Source organism: Notolepis coatsorum (assembly GCF_963971535.1).
Source record: "Notolepis coatsorum genome assembly, chromosome: 11".
Taxonomy (NCBI): Eukaryota; Metazoa; Chordata; class Actinopteri; order Aulopiformes; family Paralepididae; genus Notolepis; species Notolepis coatsorum.
In genome coordinates, this window is record NC_140175.1 from 69601822 (window position 1) to 69623313 (window position 21492).

General features: G+C 44.8%; 1 protein-coding gene across 2 annotated transcripts in view; it reads left to right on the forward strand.

Moving 5' to 3' along the window:
* pisd (phosphatidylserine decarboxylase) overlaps nt 1–21492 on the forward strand; it is a gene marked incomplete at its 5' end in the record, with an annotated part of 79734 nt that overhangs the window by 16625 nt on the left and 41617 nt on the right. For both annotated transcript variants that reach the window (XM_084325321.1, XM_084325320.1), the window contains one exon: nt 17445–17610. In XM_084325321.1, the coding sequence (XP_084181447.1) occupies nt 17445–17610 (166 nt within the window). The remainder of the gene's footprint in view (nt 1–17444; nt 17611–21492) is intronic.

A 21492-nucleotide genomic window follows, 5' to 3' on the forward strand; every position in this document is an offset into this window, starting at 1 on the left:
CGCCTGGCAAAAAAAAAAAGCCTGACGATGTGCATTGGGCCGCGGCTCTCTGACGCCTTATTTTCTGGGTCCCGGCCTGAAAAGTTTGGGAACCCCTGTCCTAGAGCATGCATTCAGCCATGCCCATTCTTGGCCCACTGTACTGCATTAGTCAAGGCCCAATGTGTTTTCCTTCTGTGTTTTGAGGTCAGTGATTGGTCATAATGGACTATTCTTCAGATGTGTTCTGTCCCTTTATGGACAGTATAGAAACACCAGAGAGACCAGGGTTTACTTTAAACTTAGAAAGCTACCGTTGCTATGGTTGGTTGGTTAGTCGGTTAGTCAATTAGTTGTTCCCATCCCTTGCTGCAGGCAATATTGCCCATCGCAGTTGCCTCAGAAAGTGGCCCATGGCAGGTGTCATTGCTTTAACAGTTATGCTGGACAGTGTAGCCAGGCTTCATTGTGGTGTATGTATTGATATTCCAGGACCAAATTGCCAGTCTGCATTGCTCAAAATGTTGCCAGTGTATCATTGCTTTAAGTGTAAGGAAGGCTGCAGTCAGGTCAGCAGTATACTGTTGGTTCTTGAAGTGTAAAGGTGCTCCCATAGTCGAGCGGACTGTACACGGACTGGACTCTGCGGAGGTCCACTGGACTCTTTGAGCTTTCTTAGTCGAGCAGATCTCCGCGGACCAATTTCCTACATGTCTCGCGCCAGTTTACACAATTTTCCCCACGCTGTTCAACTTCTGTCATGTCGTCGTCATCCGATGTCAAAATAAAGAGTGTTATCTCCGTTTCCAATATTTCGATAATAAAACGGGCAGTTTTATGTGACAAGCGTTTTGTGTGACACCAAGTCAGCGGCGCGGACGTCCGCGCGTCAGAAAATAGGAGCTTCGCACTCTGCTTTGGGTCTGCTTTGAGTACCGTTTGGGTCAGCTTTGAGCCCGCGGGAGTCTGCTCCGTGTATGGTAAATGGCTGCTTTTTTATATAGCGCTTTTATCCAAAGCGCTTTACAATTTGTTACTCACATTTGACCCATTCACTCACACATTCACACACCGACGGCGGAGGCAACCATGCAAGGTGCCAACCTGCTCATCGGGAGCAATTAGGGGTTAAGTGTCTTGCTCAAGGACACATCGACACGCTGCCCGGGAGGAGCTGGAATCGAACCGGGAGCCTCCGGATTGCCAGACGACTGCTCTACCTCCTGAGCCACTGTCGCCCCTGTATGTCTGTGTATGGTCCGCTCGACTATGGGAGGGCCTTAAGGAAGGCTGCAGTCAGGTCAGCTGTATACGGTTCTTTCATTAACAGCAACAGTGCAACACTGACTGACTGCTCTGTAGCAGAGCACTCGACTGATCGGATATCCTGACTGTCAGACACACATATCAGTGATTGTACATGCCGCTCTTAACAGATTGCACACTGTAGGCCTGTCAGAGTGTGTGTGTGTGTGTGCAGGGGAGGAAACTAACTTTTTGGCTTACCAGCCAACTGGCGAGTATCTGATTTTTTTTACCAGCCAAACAGATTTTTTACCAGACAAAAAAAATCGCTAATTGTGATAATTACTTCTTTGTATGTCAAGCCGTGTCAATGTTGTGTATGCATCTGGGTAGGCACACTGTGCCTTTAAGACAGCACGGTGGTCTTACGACGACAGTGCTGTGAAGTACCGTCAAGTGTTGTGGTAACGTCAGTTGGGTTGGTGTGCTGTTGTGCACAGTGCACTGGTTGAGCTAGCCCCTTTCGTGACTGCGATGTGCAAGCCAGGGGCTTTTGAGCATGAAATAAAATGTCTAACCTTACGTCGTAGTCCGGTGCTTTTTTGGAAACATTATAGTCATAACAGATACACCTAGCTGGCTGCTTTGAGCACACGGGGCTAACGTTAGCTAGCAAGCAGCTATAGCTAAAACGCTAACTAGAAGCTAACCACTGTATACAGTTCCAGTAGACTAACATTACACCTCTGTGATTTAAATGTGTCCTTAGTAACTTATACTCAAGGGTTGTACTAGGGTTGGATGCAGTTCCCCGTTGGTCAGTCTGTCTGTTTTCCATCTTCTGCTGTGTTTAACGTTATCTGTTTGCGAGTGCTCCTGATGGCTAGCCTAGTACCGCGGGACTTTTATTATTATATGTCCGCGGGTTGGCCAGTACTGCGCAAACGTTTATTAAACATTATATGTATTGTCCGCGGGTGGTCTTGTGCAGTGCTCTCGTGGCACTGTCAACTAAAGCGAACACTCAGAAGACGCGCACCATTTGCCAGTGCAGTGATTGCAGAATGTTTTATTTTTTTGTATACTCGCCAGCAGGGGAGGAAACTAACTTTTTGGCTTACCAGCCAACTGGCGGGTATCTGATTTTTTTTACCAGCCAAACGTAAAAAATACCAGCATTTGGCCAGTAAAGTGGCCTAATTTCCTCCCCTGTGTGTGTGTGTGTGAGTGTGTGAGTGTGTGAGTGTGTGAGTGTGTGAGTGAGTGAGTGTGTGTGTGTGTGTGGGGGCATGCATGTGTGTTTACCGAGGGCAGCAGTGTAATGTCACGGCGACATGGTCTCTACTTGACATTCCGATCGTCTGGCTCCACATTGTCACATTGATAGGGAGAAGTGAGATGTGTGTGTGTGTGTGTGTGCACGTGTGCATGTGGGATAGTAAGAAAGACAGAGGGGGAGAGATAGTGTGTATGCGTGTTGGTAAATTTTCCTCTCACCTTGTAGGAATCGTATATGCTGTATGTGTGTGTTCTCCCACTGTACCTACTATAGTGACTGTAGTAACTGATGATCTATTGAAATTATTGTACAGCAGAGGTGTTACTTATAATAGAAGTCAGTGGAGAGAGATTGGAAGGTTCTATTGTCTGGCTCAGTGCTTCCCAACATCCCTGATAGCCAACCAGGGTAGGAATCTATTCTCTTCATCTGCTGACCACAGTGGCTGTCTGATCCTAGGAAGCCACTTCACACCATATCACCAGCATTCTCAGAAGCCAGATTCCAAATTCATGGAATGATCAACCAGATCAATCAATAGTGATATGGTGATGTGAAAAAACGGTTGTTTCACGTTAATCTGATGGAAACGGATCAGATTAATATTGGATTATCAGATCAATCGAAAAAAAAACAAAAGGTGATTCTGGTACAGCAGACAGACCAACCAGCTGCAGGTGGAGTCTAACAGATGTGGCCAGTGGTTGTTGGGATTGTGATCCCCTGCCGTGCTGATGACCATGTCCTAGTTCTGCAGACTCCCTAAATAGATGCACATTAACCCTTTCACTGCCACATGACAGCCGGTTAACCCTTTCACTGTGACAATACAGAAGGTTAGCCCTTTACTATCACACAACCGACGGCGATGCTCCATCATTAGCATCATTAGCTCCGCATTTGCGGAGCTAATGATGCTAATGATGGAGCATTGCCGTCGGTTGTGTGATAGTAAAGGGCTAACCTTCTGTCGTGTGGCAGTGAAAGGGTTAAGCCGTCTGAGTAGACTTTTAACACAAGCTTTAGAACAGAATACACAATTGTGGAGAGACGGGGTGAAACCTGTGATCAAACAAATAGTCATGAATTAATTAAAACATAGCACACATCCGCTTAGGGCTGTCCTCAACTAAAGAAACGGTCTACTAGCGGTCATAGACTTTGCAATTAGTTGATTTTAATCAACATATCTTTAAAATGGTGTTTCCCACACGATGCAGTCATCCAGAAGGACCTCTTTAGATGTCGTTCTCACCAGAGATGTTCTTAATTTCATTCAGCATAAAAGCATAGAAATCGACTAATCAACCAACAAGGTTGACGATGAAGACCTAACCAACCAATTGATGAACTAAGAGGGGACAGCCCTACACATCCTAAATGGAATGCATTGATATAGCGCTTTTATCCAAAGTGCTTTGCATCTTATGCCTCACATTCACCCACTCACTCACACATTCACACACAGACGGCAGAGGTAACCATGCAAGGTGCCGACCTGCTCATTGGGAGCAGTTAGGGGTTAAGTGTCTTGCTCAAGGACACTTTGACACGACTGTAGGGAGGAGCCGGAATCTAACGAGGAACCTTCTGATTACCAAACGACCGCTCTACCTCCTGAGCCACTGTCGCCCCAGGGTGTTCGCCAACGTGGCAGATGAGATTCTAATTTACCGGCCAAATCCTATCCTATCCTATAATTGGAGACCAAGGCGGGAAACGTACATTAAGGGGCTGCTGACGCATATACTCTGTTACCTGTCTAGTGGTCTGCTTGTTGACAACTGTTGATCTGTGTAGCCCTCCCTCTATATATAGCCGTGTGTGTGTGTGTGTGTGTGTGTGTGTGTGTGTGTGTGTGTGTGTGTGTGTGTGTGTGTGTGTGTGTGTGTGTGTGTGTGTGTGTGTGTGTGTGTGTGTGTGTGTGTGTGTGTGTGTGTGTGTGTGTGTGTGTGTGTGTGTGTGTGTGTGTGTGTGTGTGTGTGTGTGTGTGTGTGTGTGTGTGTGTGTGTGTGTGTGGGGGGGGGGGGGGGGGTGGCGGTGGTGTGATTTGACGTGTATCCAGTTGAGTATCACTAACTTAAGCTGTACGGGTTAATAGAGTTAGACTGGGTCGTAATACCTTTAGACTGATTAGCGCTGACAGGACTTAGTCGTCTAAACATAACCTCAGTCCTCTGATAGCCTCTTCTCATCTCTGTTAAAGAGGTCTTTCTGCACGTGGGAAACAGATTTTTTACAGACATTTTACAGATCAGAACTTTACTAAATCAGCTAATCGATTAGTCGTCAAAATCTATGATTATTGTATTTAGTCGACAAGTTTATTTAGTCGGGGACTAGTCATACCTCTCTCCACACTACGTTAGTGCCGGAGAGAGGTCTGGCTGAACCTATTATCATTCCGCTATAGGGGGGAAATGTTCTGGCTTATGTTCTGTATTTCTTTAAACCAATCACAATCATCCTGGGCGACACTAAGCCCAGGCAGGAAGCAGCGACGGTGCCCTTGTTGCAAAACTGTCGCTAATAGCAGAAGGGAAGGAGAATAACCCGACTGAAATAGTCAGCCAATGGCATGCTTATATACCCACAGTCTATATCCTGTCATTCAGACTAGTCAAGGACACATAGATATTCATTTTTTACATACAATACAATGCTTGGCCTGTGAGAGACTTCATAAGACGAATCTCGCTAGGTGTTGTACTTCCAAATCTGACCTGCTGGGATGATATTACCTTCTCTTGTTTCTTCCATTTTCTGCACAGGACACACAGTATTATGACTAGTATTAGATTTGTAACCCCATTGCAGCCCAATTCTTGCAATTGGCCCTTCAATACAAACCAGTCTAGCTCTGTTGGGCCCCATGTGCTGGCTCAGCACCTCCAGGTCAGATTTGACCCACTTCCTGGTTGCCTGATGGACACATGGCACATAATCTGGAGTTTAGCTTGGTTAAAACATCATACCACACCTTCTCCTCTTCTCTCCTCACCTCTCTTCTCCTCCCCTCCCCTCTCCCTTCCTCTCCCCCACTCTCCTCTCCTCTGCTCTCCTCTCTTCTCTCCTCTCCTACCAGTGTTCCTGTGCTCTGTACCAACAGATAAGACCAGGCCTTAGTCACAAAACACCAACAGGAATCCTCTTCAGTAATGTTTTGGCATTGATTGATCTTCCCCTGGGAGCACAGTCCCAGACACCAGCCAACTGTGATGTTCTGTGTGCAGAGGCCTCATCAAATGGTCAGGGTGGCTGAGACGTATGGATGCAGTCGGCTGTACTGATGTGTTGTTAATCAGGCGTTAGCACACTGTGGCACCTTTTTACACTCACAACAAACATTGACATATTTATATTCACACCACTGCCATTTTGCTCTTACTTCATGCTCAGGTTGGGTTCCCAGGGTGGGAACAGGGTGGAAAGGAACCCAAGCTGAGCATGACATAAGTGCAGAAATGACCCACTGTGTGAATATGGTCAATGGTGAAAAACGAGGAGATTTCTTTGCATTTTCTTTAGTTGTTTCTCTTTCACTTTGTTCACTTTGGTCGATCAAAACACTCTCTTCAATAAGATTGACCAGTCAATGACGTTTATGGACTTTATTTAGTACTTTATTATGTACTTTACTGATTTATCTAATCAGGCCTTAGCTGATAAAACAGGTTAATTGCTAGGAGGGAGATAATATCATCGCTCAAGTATACTGTACATGCAACACAGAAAGTGTCCTGCATGAGATGGTATGAGAGGATCGGCTCCTCTTGCGTTCCTCTTTTAGGTTAGTAGTAGAGAACAAGGCCCAGATATAAAGCAGGTTATTGCTGTAGCAGCACTGAACTCTAGCCTAGATAATCATAACAGTACAACTATTTAGCAGCATCAGCTGTTAAGAGGAACATCTGTTTATAGCTTTAGATTGTTAAAAGCAATGTGTAGTTCTCCTTCTAACCAGCTCAGTTAGACTTCAAGTCTCTTGAATATCGCTGCCTTGGTTTATAAGCCTTAGATTTCAGGCAAAATATGCCATTCAAATGTTGTTGTTTTTTTCATATATTTTAGGAGATGGTGTTTATATACATATATATATATATATATATATATCTTAGGTCTGAAGGTGTTGCTTTTGATTTGAATGGTTAGGCATTGTCCATATGGGGCGACAGTGGCTCAGGAGGTAGAGCGGTCGTCTGGCAGCGTCCCAGGCAGCGCGTCAGAAGTGTCCCTGAACCAGACATTTAACCCCTAATGGACCTGTCTCAAACCCTGCCCTCTTTTCTTGATCCTCCAATCACAACTGTCGCTTACCTCCAATCACAGTTGTGATTGGAGGATCAAGAAAAGAGGGCAGGGTTTGAGACAGGTCCATTGCATCGGTGTGTGAATGTGTGAGTGAATGGGGGAATGTGAGGAACAGAAATTGTAAAGCACGTTGGATAAAATCACTATATAAATGAACCATTTACCTTATGGGATAATATGATGAATAGATATATATTTCTGCCTTTATAAAGTTTTATAAGAAACATGCATTTTCTGCCTTCTGACATAATCTTCTTACACTCATCTCATCTCTCTTTAGTATTCTATTATACTGTATGTTAGATTACTGCCCAGTCAAACATGACAGATTCTCTTCATTCCTTGTGTTGTGGACTAATTTAACCAGATTATTCACAGAGGCAGACAACGGTCTTTGATTAAGGATATAATTTTCGGACAGAATGACATGTTGCAACATGGAGAGACCTATAGGTTACAGCACTGGAGACCTACCCTAGATCTCCGTAGAATGGTGAGCTAACAAAGTATGTATACATGATAGTAGATCAAATAAGTGGAGCATTGACATACATGATACAGTATGAGTTATAAGGTTTGTGGTGTGTCGGGGGGGGGGGGGGGGGGGGGGGGTGAGTCTTAGGCTGAACATGCTCTTCATTCTGGCTAGCTCCTCGTAGAGTGGGTGAGAGGGGTTCTCCAGGATGGCTTCTAGCTTTTTCCTCATCCTCCTCTCAGGCACCACCTCTAGGTTATCCAGCTCACCACCCACTACTGAGCTAGCCTTCTTCACCAGCTTGTTCAGCTTGCTGGAGTCCCTCGAGTTGATGTTGCCCCCCCCCCCCCCCCCCCAGCACACCACAGCAAAAAAGAGGAGGATGGCTGCAAACGACTGGTAGAACAATAGCAGCAGTCGGTTCGGTTGCACACGTGTCGTCAACATAGATATGATGTACAGCCTATAAGGGCATGACGTAGATAGAAGGCTATGTGTGTGCATATGTGTGTAATATAAAGAAAGGGAGAGAGGGAGGGTGGTAGTGAGTGTAGATATCTGGGAGTGTGTGTGTGTGTGTGTGTGTGTGTGTGTGTGTGTGTGTGTGTGTGTGTGTGTGTGTGTGTGTGTGTGTGTGTGTGTGTGTGTGTGTGTGTGTGTGTGTGTGTGTGTGTGTGTGTGTGTGTGTGTGTGTGTGTGTGTGTGTGTGTGTGTGTGTGTGTGTGTGTGTGTGTGTGGGGGTGGGTGGGTGGGTGCATGTTTACCGAGGGCAGCAGTGTAATGTCACGGCGACATGGTCTCTACTTGACATTCCAAACGTCTGGCTCCAGTGAGATGTGTGTGTGTGCATGTGGGATAGTAAGAAAGACAGAGGGGGAGAGATAGTGTGTATTGTGTTGGTACATTTTCCTCTCACCTTGTAGGAATCGTATATACTGTGTGCATTTACCACTATCTTTGGGCGCCAGTGACCTAGGAGGTATAGAGTGGTCGTCTGGTAATCTGAAGGTTCCTGGTTCGATTCCCGCTCCTCCCAGGCAGCGTGTCGAAGTGTCCTTGAGCAAGACACTTAACCCCTAATTGCTCCCGATGTGAAGGTTGGCACCTTGGATGATTGCCTCCACCGTCGGTGTCTGAATGTGTGAGTGAATGGGTGAATGTGAGGACGAAAATTGTAAAGCGCTTTGGATAAAAGCGCTATATAAAAATGCACCATTTACCATTTTCAATTAGAAGGTTTTGGTAGACTGTGTATACAACTTTTTTTCTAAGTAAGATTTGGAAACATATTTTCCATATGGTTGTGATTGGTTTAAGTAATCACTCACTGCTTGTTTGTCCAACAGCCTACTGCCCTGTTTACCACTACAGAGTACAGACACACGCACAGTATTCAGAGAGAGCAGATGGCTCATATGACAATCCATTATAATTGACAGTCAGTCAGTTAGGCAGATATGTGAACAGATGGCTAGGTTTGGCCCTGGGGAGTGACGTTACCGTTTTATTGTATGTGGTAGTGACTGACAGACTGTGAACCGTTTGTAAGCTTAGGCTAGGCTACTGTTGCAGTGGTGGCAATGTTGTTTGGGGCCGTTATGCCATGCAATACATTAGTAGTGTGTTGTTCTATAATGTTAGATTAAGGTGGTGTTCAGCCTCTAATCAACTCGTCACCTGCTGTTCCATGAAGTCTGCGTTGTGTTTGTTATTTGTCGATGGTTACCTTACTGGCTGTCACACCCTGTATCACCCGTTGGTACATCCGTAATCAGAAGAATCAACACTGGAAACGTGGTCTCTTTCCTTGATGGTTATGTTTATTTCATAAACGCAAGACTCGTACAAGATGGAACAGATTGAAAGTCTTTGAAAGGTGAAGAAACTAAATGAATAATTCTATATCTCTTGATGGTTGCGGCCTAGATCCCTAGCCGAAGCCTGTCCTGTTAGCCGAAGCTGCTATCTACCCCATTAGCCGAAGCTAGTTATGTCCTCGTGGCGTGCTCCTCCCCCACCCTCCAGCCTCTGAGGAGGGTGGAGGGATGTCTGCTGTCTCGCTGTCAACGCTCGTCTGCTTGTCTGAGTCAACCCGTAAGAACCCACAGCTATATTTCCCTAGCAAGGGCTGTTAGCCATAGCAACACCAATCTCGTTACTAAGCGAGTCGCTGTTCTTTCGGTCTGCTCTGCACCCCTCTCTGGAGAGTCTGTGTGGTTCAAGAATGTTGATATGAAGTGCCTCTGTGGATGACCTTGGCCCACAAGCCCTGTTTCTTATCTGCTTAAAGGCCCTGTCTGTGACTCTTACAGCCTCAGTTGAACAAACACACGTACATAGGAGATGTCTGTCTGTTCTCACTGTCTCTGTTCTCCGTCTGTCTCAGTGTTTATAGTTTAACACTTATAAACTAATATCTATAGATATTTACATTATATTAGTGATGCACCGATGTGAAAATTGTGGCCGATACCGATAACCGATATTAATATTGCTGTTCTGGCCGATACCGATATTTACCGATGTCGATATCTCTGTATAGAAAACACTTTTTTATGATAATCAAATAAAGAGCTATTTTCCAAAACGCATAATTTTTTTACTTTTGTAACTTATTTTCAGAAATGACATATTTTGATATTTTGAAACTATTTAAGGCCAAAACATGTACAAAAAAAAAAGATTATAAAAAAAAATAAAAATAAAAATAAAAAAAAAATAAAAAATTTTAATATCGGATATCGGCCCCATCTTGATATCGGACCGATACCGATGTGTAAAAAAACGGCCATATCGGCCGATATTATATCGGCGGCCGATATATCGTGCATCACTACATTATATACACTAGGGCTGCACGATTTTGGGAAATAATCTAATTGCGATTTTTCTGACAGATATTGCGATTGCGATTAAATTTGCGATTATAATTATAATTTGTTTTAAGCAGCCCCACAGAGGTTTATTCTAAAATGCGGCTTGCATCTGGCCTACGCGGTGGGTCTGTTCGGGACACCGAGCCTGAAAATGTTTCTTTTTACCTGGGAATCGATACCGGTACCCAACGGTACCTTTTTTTTCTGTACTTTACTCTCCCTCTCTGAAGTCTAAACTTCACAACACACAATCTAAAACCCCTTACCTCCCTCTCCCAAACCGTTCCGACAACAATAACAACAACTTGCAAAGGAGATCTTGTATCTCAATGGGACTTCCTGGTAAAAAAAATAAAAAATAGCGTTTTTTTTTTTTTTTATTGCATCATTTAAAATCGATTAATCGTTCAGCCCTAATATACACATGAAAAACAAGTGCTATATTTCAATAGTATAATTATTGATAGACAGGTTTCTTCATTGAGCGCTTGTCTTTCATCATGAGGGCACAGGGACAAGTATCTTGTGTTTTATAATTATATATCATTCAATGTATTTTGCTGCATCATGCCTCAGCCTGCCTCAAAAAATGGCATGAAACGATCTGATGCTGATCTGTGCCATTTTAGAAACAGCTTAGAAACCAGGCTAACCAGTTCTGCAACATGGTGATCTGTGTCATTATGGAAACGGCATAGAAACCAGACTAACCAGTTCTGCAACACGGTGATCTGTGTCATTATGGAAACGGCATAGAAACCAGACTAACCAGTTCTGCAACATGGTGATCTGTGTCATTACGGAAACAGCTTAGAAACCAGGCTAACCAGTTCTGCAACATGGTGATCTGTGTCATTATGGAAATAGCTTAGAAACCAAACTAACCAGTTCTGCAACATTGTGATCTGTGTCATTATGGAAACGGGATAGAAACCAGGCTAAACCAGTTCTGAAACACAGTGATCTGTGTCATTATGGAAACAGCTTAGAAACCAGGCTAACCAGTTCTGCAACATGGTGATCTGTGTCATTATGGAAATAGCTTAGAAACCAAACTAACCAGTTCTGCAACATTGTGATCTGTGTCATTATGGAAACGGGATAGAAACCAGGCTAAACCAGTTCTGCAACATGGTGATCTGTGTCATTATGGAAACGGGATAGAAACCAGGCTAAACCAGTTCTGAAACACGGTGATCTGTGTCATTATGGAAACAGCTTAGAAACCAGGCTAACCAGTTCTGCAACATGGTGATCTGTGTCATTATGGAAACGGGATAGAAACCAGGCTAAACCAGTTCTCCTGGGCTTGTATTTATCAAACTTCTGACCTAGGATCAGACTCTTAGGTCACAGGTCTTAGGTTACACCTCACGTATGACCCTGGTCCAATCTAGTCCCATCCTGTCCCGTCCTGTCATGTCCCGTCATGTCCTGTCCTGTCATGTCCCGCCCGCCCCGCCATGTGCCGTCCCGTCCTGTCATGTCCTGTCCTGTCATGTCCCGCCCGCCCCGCCATGTGCCGTCCCGTCCTGTCATGTCCCGCCCTGTCATGTCCCGCCCTGTCATGTCCCGTCCTGTCATGTCCCGCCCTGTCATGTCCCGTCCTGTCATGTCCCGTCCTGTCATGTCCCGTCCTGTCATGTGCCGTCCCGCCCCGTCCTGTCATGTCCCGCCCCGTCCTGTCCCGCCCCGTCCTGTCCTGTTATGTCCCATCCTGTCATGTCCCATCCTGGCATGTCCCGTCCTGGCATGTTCCGTCCTGTCATGTCCCATCCTGGCATGTCCCGTCCTGTCATGTCCCATCCTGGCATGTCCCGTCCTGTCCCGCCCCGTCCTGTCCTGTCCCGCCCCGTCCTGTCCTGTCATGACTCATGTCCCGTCCTGTCATGTCCCATCCTGTCATGTCCCGTCCTACACTTTCTCCCCATCAGCCGTCCTGCTGTCTCAATAATAATAATAATAAAAAAAGCAATTACAGAGAGGAGTGGATTACGCAGTCTCCTTAAAAAAACAGCAGCAGCAGCAGCTTCTCTGTTCCTTTTGAAATATAGTACCTTCTATACTGGCTTAGCGCTGCAGAGGTGAGGACCAAACTGTCCCAGTGTCAGTCTTTGTAGTCAAGTCGTGTCACACACGGCTTCCTCTGCTCACCTCAGCTAGGAGACCGTGCCACACTGACTCCCCATCACCATAGCAGTCAAATTGATGATGAACTGGATTATATAATGTTGGGAATGTAATATCCCATACCTAAGGAGATTATCTTTATCAATGTAAAAAAAATATTGTCTAAATATTCTTCTTTTTTATTTTATTTTATATATCGCCAGCCCTAACTCACACACGCATACGCATACACACACTCTCTCATGTATATCACACCTAGCTGTAAGTCTCGAGAGGAAACATTTCTCTTTGGACGGGACATAAGAACGATGACAGTGGATAATGTCACGCAGAAGGTCGCAGGAACACAGCGCTTATTGTTTTCAGCGACGGGCCACTTCACGCATAACATTCATCATCTATCAGAGCTTGTCCCTGTCCATTCAGCCATCACGGGGGGGAGGGGCTCGCTATGCTGTTGTTGAGCCACGGCCCTCTCAGTTGCGTGATGCGTCTAATTCACGACTACTCACAACCCCCCCCCCACAGAAACATTACGATATGAACACTTGAAAAGAGAATACTGTGTTCTTTTTCTTCCAAGGACTTTGCGGTCAAGTATAAATCTAGCCTCTTAGACAGACTAATGGAGAGGAGGAGAGAGAGAGAGAGAGAGAGAGAGAGAGAGAGAAGGAAAGAACAAGGGATGGATAGATGAAAGCAGAGAGAGAGATGAGGACAGTGGAAGTGTCTCCTTGATACACCATCAGAGAGAGAGAGACGAGGACAGTGGAAGTGTATCCTTGATACACCATCAGAGAGAGAGAGACGAGGACAGTGGAAGTGTCTCCTTGATACATCGTCAGAGAGAGAGACAAGGACAGTGGAAGTGTCTCCCTTGATACATCGTCAGAGAGAGAGACAAGGACAGTGGAAGTGTCTCCCTTGATAACATCGTCAGAGAGAGAGACGAGGACAGTGGAAGTGTCTCCTTGATACATCGTCAGAGAGAGAGACGGGGACAGTGGAAGTGTCTCCCTTGATACATCGTCAGAGAGAGAGACGAGGACAGTGGAAGTGTCTCCCTTGATACATCGTCAGAGAGAGAGACGAGGACAGTGGAAGTGTCTCCTTGATACACCGTCAGAGAGAGAGAGACGAGGACAGTGGAAGTGTCTCCTTGATACACCGTCAGAGAGAGAGAGACGAGGACAGTGGAAGTGTCTCCTTGATACACCGTCAGAGAGAGAGAGACGAGGACAGTGGAAGTGTCTCCTTGATACACCGTCAGAGAGAGAGAGACGAGGACAGTGGAAGTGTCTCCTTGATACACCGTCAGAGAGAGAGAGACGAGGACAGTGGAAGTGTCTCCTTGATACACCGTCAGAGAGAGAGAGACGAGGACAGTGGAAGTGTCTCCTTGATACACCATCAGAGAGAGAGAGACGAGGACAGTGGAAGTCTCCTTGATACACAGTCAGTTATAAGAAACCTTTCTGATTTCTTACATTCAAAGGCACTTGTGTTTTGAGATATTGCAGTAGCAAATAGGGGTGTAACGGTACACAAAAACCACGGTTCGGTACGTACCTCTGTTTTGAAGTCACGGTACGGTGCGAGATTTTTCGGTACAGTGGAGGAAAGTTTGGCTTTCCATGTTCCACTCAGGGGTGATGTAGTGTGCAGTAACTAATTGTACTTGTAGGGCTGTCAACGAATATTCTATATTGAAATTAATAATCGACTTGAAAAGAAAAGAAAATAATAATTATATTAGATTGTGAAAAAAACATCCCCCGGTGGGCGGTTAACATACCGTTGTATTCGTTCGGTACACTACAGCCGTTCGGTACGGTACGGTACACACTGAAACAGTTCGGTTCGGTACGGATACGTGTACCTTTACACCCCTAGTAGCAAATGATGGCATTTGTTAGCAGTTCTAGCTAAAGCTAATAGAAACCCATATATCTAAAAACAATCACAGGTAGCACCTTCTATGTGGTTTTCTAACCGGGAGGCACTGATTCCTCTCTTCCACTGCCCATCAAGTATCCATCCGATGTGTCACTGTTACTACAGGATAGATTTATGCCAGCAGTTTGGGGGTCATTAGAAAATAATTATTGATATATAATCCATTTTTCTCAACTAGAGAGATTTAACATTTTGTGTGTCAAAAATGCAATAAGAATCAAGTCTTTGTTTTTCTGACGTGCTACACATGGTTCTTGGTATCGGATTTTTGTATTGGGGAAATTACCAGATAAATCAATAACCAAACCATATCCAACTCCAGTATCGATATCCTGCATCTTCTTTCATCCCTACTAACGGTATATTAGTAACATTGTTAACTAATTTATATAGAACAACTTAAATATGATTTTTCTTTTCAGAGACATGATTTGGGGCCGCTATTGGCATTGCCAACTAAAGTAATGATTGCCATTCCAGTGATCCACCAATCCAAGGCATTTCTTCCTGGATTATCAGCGCTCTGACACTACATTGAAGAATGTTTCCACCCAATGTAAAAGGATGGTGGAGCTGCATTTAATGTAATGTACAGTAACCTGAAGATACGTGGCACTTTAATTTCTTGGGGTAATACTCATTTGCAGAGGCAGGTAGTTCATTTTGACATCTTGGCAGACATAGCAACAGTATCTAAGGCAGGCAGGGCTTTGGAAGTTTTCCTTTTTTTGTGTTGAAACATTTGTGCAAGTCCTGTTTGAATGAACCGAGATGATCAGTGGCTCAGGAGGTAGAGCGGTTGTCTGGTAATCTGAAGGTTCCCGGTTTGAGTCCGGCTCCTCCTGGGAAGTGTCCCTTGAGCAAGGGACTGCTCCCAACTGCTCCTGATGAGCAGGTTGGCACCTTGCATGGTTGCCTTCGCTATTGGTCTGTGAATGTGTGAGTGAATGGGTGAATCTGAGGCTTTGGATAAAAGTGTTATAAATGCAGTCTATTTACTCCTCAGAATGTCTGGAATATCCCTTAAACCCTTTCATGTTTGAGGTTTTTAGAGAATTCTTTCCTACAACCACTATAGCCTTCAATAGCCAGTAGCCATTTGATGTCATCATTAGAATGAGAGAATGAGAAGTTGGTGTGATGAAACACCTGAAGGGGTTAAGGGAAGGAACCGGGGACAGATACCCTTGAAGGACAGCAGAGAGGCGGAGAGATGAGGAAGAGAGAGACAGAAAGATGGAGGCAGATTAAGGGATAGAGACAAGGGGACTCTTGAAAGAGAGTGGAGTGGTTTCTGCGTATGAAATATTGATCGCTGAGGCCTTTTTCTAGGAAACCCTGATAGGTTTAAATGGATCACAGGTGGAACATGGTTAAACAGCGATTGGATGGAGGGAGGGAGAGAGAGGGAGGGAGGTAGGTAAGTAGGTAGAGAGATTGACAAACAGGACTGTGTAGTGTGTGCGTGTGTGAGAGAGGGGGGGGGGAGAGAAAGGGAAGAAGAGGGCAAATAAGGAGGAGGAAAGAGATGGAGTGATGAAACGGAAGTACAGAGTGTGCAGAAAGTGTGTCATTACAGTATGTTGTGTGTGTAGAGATGTGATATGTATAAACTGCAAGGTCATCTCACTCAATAGAAGAACCCATTTAAATGATTCTTCTGCAGTAACAGGCTAACAGCCCATATAGTTGGACTTGTTATGTAAGTTTTAGTGCCCACTGACCGCTGTGCATACTGATGACTATCCTAGGCTTTGTATAGGGCCATTGTGCCCATGTGTGTGTGTGTGTGTGTGTGTGTGCGGCATGCCTGTCGATCTGTCTGTCTATATAATAGTTCTCTTTGGTGTGGTGTGTGTTTATTTGTACATAATAGAACTCTTTGGTGTGTGTGTGTGTGTGTGTGTGTGTGTGTGTGTGTGTGTGTGTGTGTGTGTGTGTGTGTGTGTGTGTGTGTGTGTGTGTGTGTGTGTGTGTGTGTGTGTGTGTGTGTGTGTGTGTGTGTGTGTGTGTGTGTGTGTGTGTGTGTGTGTGTGTGTGTGTGTGTGTGTGTGTGTGTGTAAATGCTTGACTGTCTGTAGGTGTGTATGGGAGAGAGAATGTGTTTGTCAGGGTTTTGGCTGAGTGTGTAGGCCTAGACTGTGTTAGCCTCTGTGTTGGTCTCTTACAGAGTCTGTAGATACATCTCAGTCTGTCAGGAATGAGGAGGTGGGATTTCCTTCTGAATCAAGAAATGTAATCAAACAATCTATTATTTACCAACCATTTAGGCTATTCATACCCAATTCTATCAGAATCTAAATATGTAATCAAATAATAAATGATTTACCAACCATTTATTAGAATCAAGAAATGTAAGCAAATAGCCTAATAACTTATCTAACAACCTTATTAAACTCATACTAGCTTTGATACCAGAATATGATTAGTACAACAAGAGAATCAATTTCTCCTGGCTAAATCCTAAACTAAAAGAGGACTTTCTTCTTGGGTCCATAATATGTGTGAACCTTTGATCATGTTGTCCGTCTTGATTGTGTAGCAATGTGCACCGATGTGAAAATTGTGGCCGATACCGATAACCGATATTAATATTGCTGTTCTGGCCGATGCCGATATTTACCGATGTCGATATCTCTGTATAGAAAACACTTTTTTATGATAATCAAATAAAGAGCTATTTTCCAAAATGCATTTTTTAAAAACTTTTTTTCAGAAATTACTGATATTTTGAAACTATTTAAGGCCAAAACATGTAAAAAGAAAAAGATATAAAAAAAAAAATATTATTATATCGGCCCATATCGGCCCTATCTTGATATCGGACCGATACCGATGGGAAAAAAAAACTGCCATATCGGCCGATATTATATCGGCGGCCGATATATCGTGCACCACTATGTAGCATGTTAGCAGACCTGTGGCTGTGTTGTATAATGTGACTCCTGTGTCTATGGGGTGTGTGTGTGTGTCTGAATCTGTACTGAGAACATTATGCATTATTTGTGGCACTCTAGCCATTCTATATGTGTAGCTCTAAAATCCTGTACCAACTTGGCCTTGTGCCATTACGAGATCTATACGTCTTTATTTGTATGTAGTCTGTGTCTGCATGCGTGTGTGTGTGCATGTGTGTGTGTGCACCTGTGAGTGAAATGAAAGCCTTACCCCATTCCATATTGATACACCCCAGGTTGCAGTTCCCCCAGTTGGCCTTGCGGAGGCGTCTGGGCCAGCTGAGCTGCATGTCTCGTCCTGCTCTGAGACTCAGATCATGGCCTCTCTCCTTCCTCTACTACTTCCTGCCTATCAGCGCTCTCAAACCGCTCGCTAAAGTAGGCTGGAGGCCCACCAGTAGGGTAGGTATCGTGTGTGTGTGTGTGTGTGTGCGTGTGTGTGTGTGTGTGTTTGTTTGTGTTTGTGTCAATCTCAGCATCCAGAGGTACCCTCCCACCCCTCCTCCTCAGTCACTTCAATCTATGAAACGATGACAGGTGCAAGCTGCAACACAACTCAAACGGGTGCACAGTAGTGTGACTTACTGTACTATAGATGGTTTGACAACGTAAAACATTCTAAATGGACCCAAATTCACTTCCTGCTGCAGGGTTTGCTAATATCAGTGCCTGACAGGAAGTAAACTTGGGTCCAAGCTGTTCCCTAGCAAGGTAATTCCACTGAAACGTGTCCAGTATTTCACTTCTGATTCTCCATTAGAGCGATCAAACGTGCTTTCTATGTGTCAAGATTGCAGTAAGTCAAGTCACTTTGCTTTGATTTCTAGCACATTAGACATGTTTCATGGTATTTTGGTATCATGGAAATGCTACAACACCGATACTCTTACCTGTCTGCTATTAGTATTGTTACATCCCTGCTGCTAACCCGTGCATTAAAGATGCTGTGAAGGATATTATCCGAGAGTCGATCTAACCCAACCTCACTTGGTCCATTAACTGTTCCACCCAACAGAGCCACAGCCATTAGCCGAGGAGGCAGGAACACTGTTCCATGTGGAAAAAAGATAAAACCTTGGAATTCTCAATTTTCTGCTTCCGAGGTTCTTGTGGGAGAGGTACTGATGCATGGGAGCAGGGGCGGACCTTCCTACAGGCGATATAGGCGGTCGCCTATATATATATTTTTTTTTTTATTTTTTTTTTTTGTGCAGTTTTGGCGCCCCCCTCTATATCTGCAACCATTATTTTTACATTAAAAAAATTCTAACATAAGGGAAAATGAGCCAAAAATCTAAAACGGTCGGTCGGTCTGAGCCTCAGCTTTAGGTGTTCACAGTCAGAACATGCTAGAGCGCTGTGCATTGATGGGTATCGGTCAAGTGTTTATAGAATTGAACGTTGAGGAAAGAAAGACTAACGTTAGAGAACTATGAAGAAAAAAGCCATAGTGAATCTCGCCTAGGGCGCCAAATGGGCTAGGTCCGCCCCTGCATGGGAGGGGCCTATCTCTCTCTCTCTCTCTCTCTCTCTCTCTCTCTCTCTCTCTCTCTCTCACACACACACATACACATACTTTTTTCATCTTTCTCACCTCGCTCCTTCCATCCTTACCTCCATCCCTCCATCCATTCCAATTTCCCCAAGGTATTTATAAAGAAACAGTTGACTTGATTCTCCATCCCTCCTCCTCTCTCTCTCTCTCGCTCTCTCTCTCGCTCTCACTTTCTCCCGCCTCTTTCATCTTCCACACCTCTCTCCCTTCATCCCTTGCTCCCTTCTTCCTGCTCTCCCTTCATCCCTCCCTCCGCCCCCCATCCCGCTCTTCCTCCACCTCTCCCTTCATTCCTCCCTCCTCTCTCTCCTTTCCAACCCTCTGCCATGCCACACAGATGGCGGGGTGTAGAAAGCCCTGCTGTGCCTTATCTCTCTCTGTCTCGACCAGTTTTCGTTTCGTTTTCAGGGTCAGTTTCGCTTTTCAGAATGCAACGTAATGGCAGGCAAGTTAGACATTGTTTTTGCATCCTGAGCACAGTGATGTATATACATGTAGTACAATGCCAAAGCAGTAGGTGGCGATGTAGTTCAAACATGAAGGCAATTTCTAACCAATCAGAAAAGTTGAATGTGCCAATACACTTCCTGCTCAAAATCAACAATCCACCATCTTTAAATGCCTCGCGTAAGCCATTTAGCCAACGTAGCATTTATTTTTCAGCAAAGAAAGTGCAATAAACAAAACGGATACATTCACTCTGCCTCTAGTTTTTTTTTTTTTTTTTTATTTATTATCTTTCTTCCCCTCCTTTTTCCCGATTTTTCTCCCATCCCACCCTTCCTGGTTGTTGCGTACTTTCCCCTACTGTTGGTCCGGGAGACCGGAGACTGTCACATGCTTTCCTCCGACGCATGTGCAGCCTGGGGCAGGCCAACCTGGCCGCGCAGGTTCTCACCGGGGAGAGTGTAGCGTGTGGGAGGCCACACTATCTCTCCTTAGTTCCAACCCTTGCTGAGCAGGCGCCCCGACCGAACTGTAGGGGTCGCTGTCCACAACGCCCAGGACCCACCCTTCAGCTTTCCCACCCCCTGATACAGCCAATTGTATCAGTGTGAGAGGCCAGCCAAGCTGATAGCAACGCCGGGAGCTGGATTCGAACAGGCGAATCCAGTGTCTCCCGGTGTTGGTGACGAACGTAATCTCCGTGCGCCACCTGCCCCCCCCTGCCTCTCATTTGTTGATGAAACAAAACTAACATCAACACAATTGACCACCAAGAGCGGAGTTTAGTCTCACAAAAAGATCGTCGCCGATTTTGTTAGCTTACGTGCTAACGTGATTGGGATATGCCAGTATAACAGTATAGCATTGTGGCTAGCAGCGAAGTTTTTTAGCTTACGTGCTAACGTGATTGGGATATGCCATTATAACAGTATAGCATTGTGGCTAGCAGCTTGGTAACATTAATGCTAGCAGAATGAATGGATGTAAACTTTATTTAACAGATTGCAGAATGGGTACAATACGGCTCAATACAAACAATTGTTAAGGGAATGCAGACTGTTGTAGCTTGGACTGGGCTCCTTATAACAATAACTTGACAACACATGGTAGCCGCAGCTACTTGGGACAGCTCTGCTGTAAACACTGGAAATAACCGTGCGGGTCTCTACTGCGCATGGGCGTTGAGCAACAACGGCTCTGTATCCGGCTCACGCAGATTACATGGCACCATTGTCTGCGAGTTTTAGCGAGTATCCAAAACGGAAACACCTTTTCAGCGTTGCCAGTAGGACAACGCGTTATCCTGCCAAAACGGCATTTCTTTTTAACTTGGACAGCAAACGTAATCATTCAGCAACAAAAACGTTGCTGTATTCGCCAGTGTAACCATGGCCTCTGTTTCTGTCTTCTCTCTCTCTCTCTCTCTCTGTCTCTCTCGCTCTCTGTCTCTGTCTGTCTCTCTCGCTATCTGTCTCTCTCTCTCTCTCTCTCTCTCTCTCTGTGTGTGTATCTCTGTGAGCCTCTGTATATCTGTATCTCTCTCTCTGTGAGCCTCTCTCTGTGTATATCTGTGTCTCTCTATCTGTATCTCTGTGTGAGCCTCTCTCTCTGTATATCTGTGTATCTGTGCGTGTCTCTCTATCTGTATCTCTCTCCCTCTCTGTCTCTCTATGTGTTTCTATCTCTCTATCTGTGTGTGTATCTGTATCTCTCTGTGTCTCCCTCTATATCTCTGTCTCTCTCTGTGTGAGCCTCTCTCTCTGTCTCCCTCTATATCTCTGTCTCTCTGTGTGTCTCTCTCTGTCTCCCTCTCTCTTTCTCTCTGTGTGTGTGTCTCTCTCTCTCTCTCTCTCTCTCTCTCTCTCTCTCTCTGTGTGTCTCTCTCTGTCTCCCTCTCTCATTCTCTCTGTGTGTGTGTCTCTCTCTGTTTCTCTCTTTATCAAAGGCGTTCATTGTTCAGGACAGCAGGGACAGAGCAACACACAGGAACAATTTGTTTTTCTCCTCTCCTCCCCTTTGTTCTGTTATCTTCTGTTATTTTCTTGTTCCGTGGTCTCATTCAGAGGGGAACACATTCACCACCTACAACATCCATTCAGTTACTCCCTCTGTCTGTCTGTCTAGTGATCTATCTACTGTATCTGTCTGTCTGTCTGTCTGTCTGTCTGTCTCTCTTGCATTCTGCTTATCTTTATTTCTACCTATCTTTATGTCTGTCTGTTTCCATCTGTCTTTTTATGTATTTATTTATTTATCTTTCTGTCAATCTATCTTATTTGTCT